Source organism: Diachasmimorpha longicaudata, chromosome 20, assembly GCF_034640455.1.
Source record: "Diachasmimorpha longicaudata isolate KC_UGA_2023 chromosome 20, iyDiaLong2, whole genome shotgun sequence".
Taxonomy (NCBI): Eukaryota; Metazoa; Arthropoda; class Insecta; order Hymenoptera; family Braconidae; genus Diachasmimorpha; species Diachasmimorpha longicaudata.
The window spans coordinates 1,834,761-1,847,090 of NC_087244.1; the positions used below are offsets into that span (position 1 = coordinate 1,834,761).

The following is a 12,330-nucleotide window of genomic DNA, read 5'->3' on the forward strand; positions in this document are numbered from 1 at the left end:
TCGAGTTAATATATTCATGTTTATTCATTCATTGACCTCATTCTCTTACTTCTCTTTCGATTGAAATTAAAAATATTTAATCATCAACTTAATTAACTTGAAAATTAATGACATCTCCATCGCTAACAGGGATAAGTTAATTAAAATTCACTCATTTAAGTACATTAAAAATACATTTTTGTGTTTATATTCGATAATTAAAATGGACTGAAAACAATTCGATCGATTTATCGATTACCCAGATATCGATGTGAGGGTTTTGTCCGGATTAATTAAGAAAAAACGTTAATTATCATTAATATTTTCCTGTCATTTCTCCCAACGACTCGTTTCCCATACAATAAATACATTTTTTTTATTAAATTACCTGACAGATTACGATAAACAAATGATGAATCGATCGATAAATCGATTGTTGTCAATTTAAAAAATTTCCATCCCCTTAATTTATCGATAATTCACCCGTCAAAGCCCTCAGATCATCGAAATCCCCACTTTTCATCCCTTAAATCATTAAAACAAATGATGAAAAATCATCTTAAAATATCGCACGTCAATAATTTCATCGAAAATCCATTTTTCAACATAATCAACCCCTAAAATGTCCATCATATCGAGGGGTAAATTACCTTAACGTGTCGCATTATTATTATTATCTTGAGATTATCATTCGTTCAATTTCCTTGAGGCGACGAGAGATATTCGCACACGAGCCTCCATCAAATAATTGTGCTAATTAGGTATTAATTACCGTAGAGGGGGTGGGAAGGGGTTGAAGGCGCAGGAAAATGTCGAAAGTTGTCCAAATATTCGCTGAATATTTTTCCATAATTTTTTTTTGTATTATTTTATGGAAATTTATGGAAAATTTCCCTTGTGATCTACTCGTTACGCCTCGGGGGTAGTGTCCAGGGATTGGGACTGGCCTGGCCATGGGGGGCAGGACGTCACAGTTGCTGATCACGTGATGGCACCCAGATGGTGGGTCCAGACTGCTCGTTGATGACTTCCTTGACTCTGAGGTAAATGTCCTCTGGGGTGTCGCCCTGAACGACAGCTGAAAACAAAAGTTTTTCATTTTATTGTGCCCTAAAATTGGATTTTTTCGTTTGTTAATGAGTCTACCCTAGTCCTGAGCTATTATTATGACTAATTAGTGAGCTGATGACACCATTTTTGCCCCCAGGGACTCAAAAACCTGGTGATTGTGCCTCCAAAACCCAAATTAATCCACTAAATCGTCTCTTATCGAGTCATTTCCTCACTCACCAGTGAAATATTCACCGAATTCCTGCTCCATCTTCAGGGCACGTTCGTACGTCTTCTTCGCCTGCTCCTCGGTCATCCTCTTGTTCATTTCCCTGTTGATGTTGTTCGTAATTAATCATTAACACGTGGCATTGTCCCCTTTAGTCCCCACTAATTTAATAAATCGATCACTGACAGAGAAAACGTCTTCAACTGGACGATTATCCTCCAGGAAAACGTTTTTCCAGGAAGTCCTGGAGGATTGTCGACCTCCAGGACATCCTCTCACACCCCCAGACCACCCTCACACCCCCAGACTCCCCTCACACCCCCCACATCATCAAAAATAAAAAAATTTCATTGTTTTCTGGTAAAACAACACGATAACTCGATTTAGCCGCCATCTTGTTTTCTGGGGTTTTTTCATTGGACGAACAGATTTAATAATAATAATGTGATATTTGGGGAGTCTGGTGGTTGTTTATGGCGGGAGGAACGTTGAGTGTTCGTGTCTGGGGGTTTCTACCCTCCGATTAAGTAATAAATATCTGAAATTGTTGATTATTTAATTAATATTGGGACTCACATCACGGACTCCACCGACTTCGGCTTAATGAAGATGGCCACTGGGTATAATTGGGCCACTTGTAACCTCTTGATTGCATTCCCACTCACGTCGAGGATGCAGTGCTTACCCTGATGGATTAAATGGATTAAAAAGGGTGAAAGTTTCTGGAGAAATTGGTTCAGAGGATTTTTGGGTGGGGTAAACAGGGATGAGGTGGGGTTCAGTGATTATTATCGAGTGATCGAGTGATTTGGTGAGTGATAAATTGTTTATTGGTGAGTTATTATGATTATGAGTGAAGTTCGTCGAGGATTATGAGGATTTAAGACGTCATGGAGACTCGGTTCCTGGGGAATATGAAGTGATGAAGATGGTGGACATTTTGGCTGTTGATTCGACGTTTTCGTCGGTGAAATCGTCCTCGAGGGTAACGTAATTACTAATTATGGAGTGATTGGCATTTTTGGGGGGAAGGGATGGGGGATGGTCTCACCTTTTCAGAGACTTCACGAACTGAAGCTACGGAGGTGCCGTAGAGATTGTCGTTGTATTGTCCAGCTTCGATGAACAAGTGATTCTGAATGTCTCGTTCCATTTGTTCTCTGGATGCGACGAAGTGATAATCACGACCGTCGACTTCGTATTCCCTTTTGCTTCTCGTCGTGTCTTTAATGATGATGAGAATATTATTAATTAGGGTAATTGGTTATTTTCTGGGGGGTGAGGACTTAATTGTGGGGTTTAATTGGTGAAGAAGGGGAAGAGGTCTGGGGTTTGGTGATAATGAGGGGGGTGGAGTTGTTTGGGGAGGGGGGAAGGGGTGAGTTCAATGAGTTTTATTGAATTGGGGTTTTGGAGGGGGATTTAGGGGGTGAGGGGTGTTTTTATTGGGGTGTAATTAGGGTCTTGAGGGGGGTTTTTTGAGAATTAAGGTCTTGAGGGTTTTGTTTTTCGTTTAGGGTCTTTAGGGAGCGATTAGGGTCTTGAGGGTTTTTTTAAATTTTTTATTTAGTGTCTTTAGAGAGCGATTAGGGTGTTGAGGGTTTTTTAAATTTTTTATTTAGTGTCTTTAGGACCAATTAAGGCCCTGAGGGTTTCTTAAATTTTTTATTTAGTGTCTTCAGGGACCAATTAAGGTCTTGAGGGTATTTTAAATTTTTTATTTAGTGTTTTAAGGGACCAATTAAGGACCTGAGGATTTTTTTAATTTTTTATTTAGTGTCTTTAGGGAATAATTAAGGCCCTGAGGATTTTTTTTATTTTTTATTTAGTGTCTTTAGGGACCAATTAAGGCCCTGAGGTTTTTTTTTATTTTTTATTTAGTGTCTTCAGGGACCAATTAGGGCCCTGAGGGTATTTTAAATTTTTATTTAGTGTCTTTAGGGACCAATTAAGGCCCTGAGGTTTTTTTTTATTTTTTATTTAGTCTCTTCAGGGACCAATTAAGACCCTGAGGATTTTTTTTTCTTCATTTAAAGTCTTGACGTGCAATTACGGTCTTCCGGCTCAATTATATTAATGAAAAAAATTAATTTATTTGACCCCCCCTTCTGACCATTGGGCCCAATATTGGAATCTTCAAAAATTATTCATTTTTAATTTTCCTGGGGTTTTTGGGTCAGTACTCACGTGGCACACAACTGCCAAATTTATCCGGAAATTCCGATATCAAATCGTCGTTGATGCGATCCTTCAGTGGGCCCAAAATAATCACCGGGCGAGTGTATTGAATGGTGAGTTGCTGAACTGGCTCGTACGACAGGACATTCTCCTCGCTACCTAAAATTAAAATTAAAAATATCTAGTGAGTCCCAAATTATTAAAAATCGACAGTTTTTAGTCAAAAAATCAAAAGTAAATACGGGTTAGGACACGAATAAGGCCCCTGACCTCCTCGCCAGGAATGGGCCCGACATCAAGCGAACGAAAGACAAAAAAAACAAAAATTACAAAAATTTGAGTCAACGAAAATCAAAAAATTTGGGCCAGTTCGGGGCACACTATTTACAGGGCTTTTGGGCCAGTCTCTGGGGACTCACGGGGATGTGGGACATCAGCAGAAGGTGGGGGAAGTCCCGGGAATGATCAAAAGGAATTTAATGAATGGAAAAGTTGGAGGAGCAGTTGAAAATTTTTTTGGGACTTAATTTTTGAAAAAAAAATTGCACGAGACATGCAAAACCCCGACTGTCCCAGATGCTCGGGGTGTCTCGTCACGGGCCCATCGGGAACCGATTCATCTCGATTTTACCGACTCGACGATAATTAATTTTAAAGCTCATTAGTTCGTGTGCTTCACTCAATCAATTTTTTTTTTCGATTTCGTAAATCGAAAACTTACTGAGTTCATCAACATTATCATCGTCGTCCTTTTCCAGATAAACAAGGGTGAGTTCTTCCATATAGGGTAGTTCAACGCGATATAAAATTTCTTTACTTCCTGTTGTAGAATAGTGATAATGTTATCAATGATTTTGGGGTGATAACGATTTTTGGGGGATGAAAAAATACATTTTTGAGATAAAAAAACTCATAAAACGTCGACTCATTTAATTTTGAGGTGTGAAAAGGGCTGGAAAGGGTTGACATTTGTCTATAGAATTTTTTTTTAAATAAATAAAACAAATTGTTTATAAAAATCGTAATTACGATGTGCTAAATCATCTCGTCAAGGTCACGAAAGCAAGAAAACAGTCATTACCTTCGGTGTTGGTGTCATCCTGGGTATAACACAGCATAAACGCTAGAAAATTAAATAAACAAATTAGTTATCATTAAAAAATAATCGTTAAATAATGAGTAATCATTAAGAAACAATACCCTAAACAAATCCAAATGTTTAACATAATTATTTTCAATTTTACCCCTAATTACCGTATCATTAACATCAAATGACATCATAAACGACTCAATGACGTTGCGCTAATTAAATTAACTAATTAACCCAATTAGCAAAAAATTGGTTCTTCATTTTAGCAACAAATAACAACAACAAATGCCAGTAAAATATACAAAACAACTTTTTTTTTTTCTTTTGAATCGAAAGTTAAAGCGAATCCCAAACTTCATCATTTCAAATCGACTGAAAATGATTAATTAAAAAATAATTAACTCGGTTCTAATTACCACTGACTATTAATTAGTTATTAACAATTGTTTATACATTATGTACAATAATAAATGGTAATGAAAAAATTATAGATGGGGTTTCTAGGGAATTTTTTAAGGGAAAATTTGGATGAGTGGAATAAGCTGATGAGTTAATGTGATAATTATGAATATCTAATTTGTTGTTTACGTGTAATTAATACTTACGAGTGGGATCGTTTTCATTCTCGGGTGTGGTGGGCGACCCTACACAAGCAGGCAAAAACAAAAACACAATTTTCACGTATCACAGATAAAAAAAAAAAGAAATTCGACTGAAGCACATTCGGGGGGGAAATGGGTTTATTGTTTGTAAAAATGAAATTAGTAGTGAATTGATCGCGTGAGGGAATTTATCGTGGGTTGAGTGGGTCATAATCGAGGGGCAAACAATTGTTTGTTTGTTTAGGGGTGGGGTAAACAATTTTTTACGATCAAAATGGAACAGATAAACTATTAAACTCGAGGGTAATCAAGGTCTGTTTGACCCTCGATTAATTATCGACTCGGATTGTTCGTGAATCGTTAAATGGTTCGGGTTTGAGGGTCAAACAATTGTTTGTTTGTTTAGGGCTGGGGTAAACAATTTCCTTCATTTCTTCATTGAATTTTCAATACTGATAAGGCCGGGGGACAAGGGGGGGCTAACAAATGGTGAAACATGGCAGATACATCACGTGGAACAATAAACAATTACTATACAATGAATAACCGAGCGTGCAATTACGTGCACAACTGGTTAATTATTAATTATAAACAATATTACTAACGTTCTTGGTCGGATCCATCCTCGGACTTGTCGTCTTTGCTTTTCATGAAGGGAAATTTACGGCTGAAGGAGAAGTTCTTCTTCTTTCTGTCCAATGTCGATTGCTGGGGATTGAAACAATTGTTTATTGTTATTAAATGTTTAAACTTTGCAATGTCGGGCGCCAGTATTGAGGCGATAGAAGGGTTTAACGTTGGAAAAATGTTGTGAAAACATCGAGGGAACGTTGGGGAATGTCAGGAGAGCGTTTTGGGGAATGTCGGCGGAACGTCGGCGGAATGTCGGCACGCGGAATTCGCTGAATATTGGCTGCCAGTTGGTCGGCCAATGTTGGAATATGAATGGACGATGTCTCAGACAGGTTTTTTGAGCCGAAAATATATTTTTTTATATAAAAAAATGGCTTACTTTGTCCAATATAACGGGCATGTGACCTTGAAACTTGACAGAACGATCTCGAGCCCTTTGCTTTCTCTCCCACCTCCTGCGCGATGGAATTATACCCAACCCCTCTTCATCCCCCTGGGGTGTGACTCTTCTCGCTTGCCACCACTCGTCATCACTCGCATTTGTCACGTGGAGGATTTCGCCGTAGCGGAAGGCCAGGCCACGACTCGGCAGACCGTCGTCCTTGTTAGGGTCGTAGTCGAAGAGGGCCCTGAATAACACGTGAAAATAAAATTTGGGCCTTATGGGCCTTATGGGACTTATGGGCCTTATTGGACTCAAAAGTGTTCGGAATCGAACGCAATTGAGTCCTGAGGCAGTTTTAATGGCTTGATATTGATTATTTTTTTGGGCCTTATGGGCCTTATGGGACTTATGGGCCTTATGGGACTCAAAAGTGTTCGGAAGCGAACGCAATTGAGTCCTGAGGCAGTTTTAATGACTTGATATGGATTATTTTTTTGGGCCTTATGGGCCTTATGGGCCTTATGGGACTTATGGGACTCAAAAGTGTTCGGAATCGAACGCAATTCAGTCCTGAGGCAGTTTTAATGACTTGATATTGATTATTTTTTTTGGGCCTTACTTGACGTAGAGTGATTTTTTCTGTGAGGTCCTCATGAGGGTGCCTGTTGTCATATTCTGTTGAGATATCTGTTGTTTGAGATCGTGAATCTTCGCTTCGAATCGGTTGTAGTCCTCCGGTTTGTACTGAACGACTATTGTGACAGTTTGTCCGGTCCCCTGGGGCATCACACGTTTAAAATTATATTTTTAATTCAACATTTGACGTTAAAAAACAAATTAATTAAGTCGATTGAGGTGACGTTGAGTGTCAACTCATGACAGGGGACCTTCGGCCTTGAAATATCGTTTCAAGGTCATCCCCTTCAGTCCCTTTGGGCCTAAGTTATTTTTTGGGACCGTAGTGGGTCAGTTGAGGCCCAAAAAAATTTTTTTATCCAAAAATTCGTTGGAAAATTAACGTATTTATTGTGGTTATGACCCAAAAAATTGGGTCAGTTCAAAATTGATTTTTTTTTATGACAGAAAATTGGTTTTGGGACTTATTTCTGGAGAATAGGGACTTTCAGGTCGTGTTTAAGGTGTTTTCAGGCAGTTTGAGGTAGTTCTAGGGTGTTTTTGTCCCACCAAAAATTTTCAAAAATTAATTCTCACCCCAGGGAGTGGTAATTAATTACCTTAAGGGCTGCAGCTGCCTCCTCGTGTGTTGCAGTCCTGAGATTAATTCCATTGACACTGAGTATCTGATCGCCCCTCCTCAGCTCACCGCTAAGATCAGCGGGCCCACCCGCTAGGATAAATGAGATGAAAATACCCTCACCATCTTCACCCCCAACAATATTAAATCCCAACCCCGATGTTCCCTTATTCAACAAGACTGTGCGCACTTCTCTGTAATAAAAAAAACAAACAAACAAAAATTAATTTTTACATTAAAATAATACACTTTGGGCCCAATTGGGCCCGATTTGGGCCTTATTTGGGCCTGATCACCCAAAACCGTATATTCAACCCTTATACACTTCAATCATTATCATATTTTCACCCTCACGTGGCCTTAATTATTATAATTATTTATTTCAACACGTGATCATCGGATTTAATAATTAATAACAATAATTATTGAATTTAATGTTATTAATTTTTTTGGAAGTTATGATTCCGCACTCAGGTCACATCCCTTGGAGTTGAACACCCACCCCTCATCGCGATATATTTTTTAAACCCACCCCCTCACCCCCAACAATAACATAAACCTGCGCCTTAAACCTGCGTAGAAAATCGTCTATGATTTTCATCCCCTCAACCCCAGCTGTTTTTCACCACCACCTGTAACCCACATTATCAGCAATCCATCCCTCAAACACACCCTCATCCTCCCCCACCCCCTCCTTCATCCCCTAACCGTAAAAACTACACAAATATCGGGAGAACGTCAGCACTCAATTAATTAATTTCCTGTGGTGGGGTAAAAAATCATTAACGAGGGTAAAAATTGTTACAAACTACCCCTAATACCACTAGTTTCACCCTAAATTTTTCACTCGTTCACTCACAACATTTCATTCACATTAAATTAATTTTTGACGAACGAACGAAGGGAAAAATTGAAAAAAAAAAATTTTTTTCGAGACTTGAAAATTATTGGAGGGTTAAATTTAGGGGTTGTTTATGGTATTATTGTTTATTATCCTTTATTATTGTTTGTGAATTTTTTTTCCGGTCTCGCGGGATGTTTAATAAGCCCTTTAGGGGTGATTTCATCCACCGGAGGGACTCGAGTGACTGGAGTGTGTGTTTGGATGAGGGGTGGGACCTCCAGGGGGTGGGGGTGGGGGGAGCGTTCACGACGGATTAGAGGCCAACGGCGGCAAACGCAACGTCATCGGCGTCGCCATGCGCGTAGGGCATCCCCTACGTCGGTAGGGTAAATTCAACTGTTGGAAGTTGAATTCACCCCTAGGGTTGGGGGAAGGGGGAGAGGGAGGGGGTAGTATCTGGATCGATAGGACCGTTGAAAACACTCGGTTGACCTAGTCTGGGGGATGGAATTTTTTTTTTTATGAAGGGTGAGATGTGATATCGTAGGGGGGGTGGGTGATTGTTTAGGGGGTGAAAGACGTGGGGAGGGATGGAATGAGTCCTGAGAGGGGGCGGGAGGGGTTGGGGAGAGTAGATTGAGAGGAATCAGGTGCTTGTTTCGGTGATTTGGAGGGGAAGGGGGTGGAGGGAGGGTGAAATGAGGGGGGTAAGTGGGGTGGGTGGGTGGGTTTTGTGGGGGTTGGAGGGGATTATGACGGGGGTGGAGTTGATTTGAGGCCCAAAAGAAGGTGATTTTTTAGGGGATTTGGGGCGTTTTGAGGGTTTGACCCGCAGGAAAAGGGTGAAATGGGGGTGAAATGGGGGTGAAATGGGGGTGAAGGTGGGTTAAAGGGGTTTGAGAGTTGGGGGGGAAGGTGGGGGTGAGGTTTGAGGGGGATAAGGGTTGAATAACCCACGGAAATCAATTTTTTTTAGGTGATTTGGGGCGTTTTGATGGTTTGACCCTCGAGGAAAGGGTGAATTGGGGGTGAAAGTGGGTCAAAGGGGGTTGATAATTGGGGGAGGAAGGTGGGGATGAGGTTTAAGTAGTATTAAGGGTTAAACAACCCTCGCAGACCAATTTCTTCGGATGATTTTGGTCGTTTTGGTGGTTTGACCCTCGATAAAAGGGTGAAATGGGGGTGAAATGAGGGTGAAAGTGGGTCAAAGCGCTTTGAAAATTGTGTGAGATAGATGGGGGTGAGGTTAAAGTAGTATAAGGGTCCAACAACCCCTGGAAATCAATTTTTTTTTGATGATTTCGGTCGTTTTGGTGGTTTGACCCTCGATAAAAGGGTGAAATGGGGGTGAAATGAGGGTGAAAGTGGGTCAAATCGTTTTGAAAATTATATGAGAAAGATGGGGGTGAGGTTAAAGTAGTATAAGGGTCCAACAACCCCTGGAAATCAATTTTTTTTTGACGATTTCGGTCGTTTTTATGGTTTGACCCTCGATAAAAGGGTGAAATGAGGGTGAAAGTGGGTCAAATCACTTCAAAAATCGTACCACCCCCCTCTTCAGTCCCACCCACCCTATATTTTATGGTACACCATCGCTCGTTGGCCGGTTTATTATCTTCGCAGCGGTATTTTTGGACACGACTATAATTTTACGGTATCAAAGGGCCGACAAAGGAGGGGTGAAAATACGTGACGTCGTAAAATGTAAATTTACCCTTTTGCTGAAGTAACGATTGCATTTTCCTCGTACCTCAGGTACTATTGTACCTCACTGTTACCTCGATTTTCCAAGACACGTTTTTGGGGTGTAATATATACCCTTCGATGTCGTTTACGGCTTCCGGAGAAATACGTTTTGGTGAAGGGGTGGGTTTACAAGGGTAACTTGGGGGTGGAACCGGATTTAACAACTGTTTTTAATCGCTTTACCCCGGTCATAACTGGAAATATCATTTTTTTTATGAGTTCTGGGGGATGAAAATTATTTTCATCCCCTAAACTCATGATTCAACCCCCTCAGGGGTGTCTACTGTTGTTCCCTTTGTTGATAAAATATTTAAACAAAGAAAATTATGGAATTTACATAGTCAGTTGTGGGATTTTTACTGAACGGGGGTGTAATCAAATTTTAGGGGTTGTTTTTTGAAAAAAAAATTCGGGAAAAAATGGCGATCAGTTGGGGTGGTAAATTAAGACTTTTTCACGTCATAAAATCTGATTTTTCTCTTTTTATAATTTTTTCACGTCAAAAAAGGGCCAGTTTCGGTCCCAAAAGGGCCTACGGGCCCCAAAAACCTTTCAATTTTGAAACCTCCGTCGCTGACGTCAACTCGAGAGAACTGGGTCGACTGATACGTCAATCTCGCATCGAAATACATTGACATTGACTATTTACCCCTGATAAAAAGGGGTTGAAGGGGGTGGGGGTGGGGGGGGGGGTGGTTTAGTACCTGGGGTGAACACTCTGAACACCTTTTGTGTGCCTTATCGGCACTCACTAGTCGAGATCGAGTGGGAGAACGTCATCGGGGACCTTTCCGCGCCCCAATCCACCCCTGATGGATGAGCACAGGGGGTGGGGGGTGGGTTGGGGGGGATGAAGTGTCTGATATACAAAGAAAATCTTCAGACTCGCCGACGCGGACAATCGTATCCTGACGTCGTGGAGGGGGTGAGGGGGTGGAAGGGGTGATTTTGATGGGTTAAGGGGTGAGGGGTGGGTTTTAGGTGGTGGAAGAGATTTATTTAATTATCAAAATAATATTTTTCTTTTAATGAATTTAAATTCAAATTTTTCATAAACAAATTCTCATTTTTTAATAATTAAATGAAATATAATTAATAAAAAAATAAATCTGTTGATTAAATATAATTAAAAGACTTATCTAATTATCAAAACTATATTTTTATTTTAATAAAGTTAAATTCAACTTTTTTATAAACAAATTCATGATTTTCAATCGTCAAAAGTCACTAAATTCATCGCGATAAATAAATAAAATTCAATAATTGCTCATAAATTATTTAATACCCGTGAGAATTTAAATCTTATCATCAAGATATATCAGATAATAATAAACTTACGAACCTCTAACAATAAACTTTCCCACGTATTTTTATGAATTTTCTGAATATCTCATATCGTTCGTCGTGCATCGGCTATTTCACGACAAAAGTATGAAAAGAGGATGAGGAAATCCCAGGGTGAATCATCACCTCGAGTGCTACCTCTCCTCTTTCCTTCCTCCCCCCTCCTCACCCCGCCCCTACTAGTGTCGCTTAAGGATTCAGGTCAAACGTTTTCCACTAAAACGAAGGACGATAAATCGTCTTGTCACGATCAGCGTTTAGGTTCCCTCTCAATACAATTTCACTCTAGCGATTTATCGAATCGCTTCACCTCGCACTGACGCCATTTTCCGAAAAATTCCGATCGATTTTGCCGGATTGAGTCGGGAAGTGAAGATGTGGGGAGTTAACTAAGGGTTGATGGAAGAAATGCCCTTATCCGAGGGTCAAAATGTCTTGAAAGTGAAATAAAACAAATAACTGAGGGGTCAACGACCTGTTCCCTTTGACCTTCGACTCTATTATCGACTGTAAATGGGTTAAATAATTGAAAAATGATAAGTATGTGCTGGCAATCTACTCAGTACGACCCCAAGATGGCGGTACTGAAATTGGGGCCCTTAATGATGCAGTGATCGGTGCCCTCGACCGCGTGGTACGGCCCTGGTGTTGTTTTGGACGCCTCCGGAGGCGATAAAATCGTTTTTCTTCACGTTTTTCGAGGAATGCGCGATATTTTTGCGGTGATTTTGAGTTTTACAGTTTAGGGTCCCCCTAAACTGTCATACGAGGGTCAATCGAGCTTCAACCGACGGCAACGCCGACCCACAGCCGACGTTACTCCCACAACTAGGGAGTGAGGCTAATTTATCGCCTAGTTCAGGCTTTCTCGCGGGGTTGGGACTTATTAGGGTGACTCGGGCGTCATCCCTTGGGAATAAAATTATCGAAAGTTCAGTGAAATCGATTGTTTTTTATTTCGATATAAAAAATCGATTGTCGTCTTGTGTTGGGGA

The 12,330-nt window shown here is 40.3% G+C and overlaps 2 protein-coding genes across 9 annotated transcripts in view; one reads left to right on the forward strand and one right to left on the reverse strand.

Moving 5' to 3' along the window:
- The window catches only part of LOC135171487 (disks large 1 tumor suppressor protein-like), a 90,112-nt gene continuing 77,782 nt past the window's right edge, over positions 1 to 12,330 (reverse strand). For 5 of the 8 annotated variants that reach the window (XM_064138054.1, XM_064138055.1, XM_064138057.1 and 2 more), the window contains 12 exons: positions 7,382 to 7,595; positions 6,766 to 6,923; positions 6,141 to 6,390; positions 5,734 to 5,836; positions 5,132 to 5,170; positions 4,518 to 4,559; positions 4,158 to 4,256; positions 3,446 to 3,595; positions 2,310 to 2,482; positions 1,835 to 1,944; positions 1,270 to 1,361; positions 1 to 1,057 (listed from right to left, as the gene is read on the reverse strand). In XM_064138054.1, the coding sequence (XP_063994124.1) occupies positions 948 to 1,057; positions 1,270 to 1,361; positions 1,835 to 1,944; positions 2,310 to 2,482; positions 3,446 to 3,595; positions 4,158 to 4,256; positions 4,518 to 4,559; positions 5,132 to 5,170; positions 5,734 to 5,836; positions 6,141 to 6,390; positions 6,766 to 6,923; positions 7,382 to 7,595 (1,540 nt within the window). In that variant the 3' untranslated portion in view covers positions 1 to 947. The remainder of the gene's footprint in view (positions 1,058 to 1,269; positions 1,362 to 1,834; positions 1,945 to 2,309; positions 2,483 to 3,445; positions 3,596 to 4,157; positions 4,257 to 4,517; positions 4,560 to 5,131; positions 5,171 to 5,733; positions 5,837 to 6,140; positions 6,391 to 6,765; positions 6,924 to 7,381; positions 7,596 to 12,330) is intronic. The other 3 variants (XM_064138056.1, XM_064138060.1, XM_064138061.1) reach the window with 3 other exon arrangements.
- Positions 1,940 to 12,330, forward strand: part of LOC135171493 (odorant receptor Or1-like) — a 97,579-nt gene continuing 87,188 nt past the window's right edge. The window contains exon 1 of the mRNA XM_064138072.1: positions 1,940 to 2,243. Within this exon, the coding sequence (XP_063994142.1) occupies positions 2,181 to 2,243 (63 nt within the window). The 5' untranslated portion in view covers positions 1,940 to 2,180. The remainder of the gene's footprint in view (positions 2,244 to 12,330) is intronic.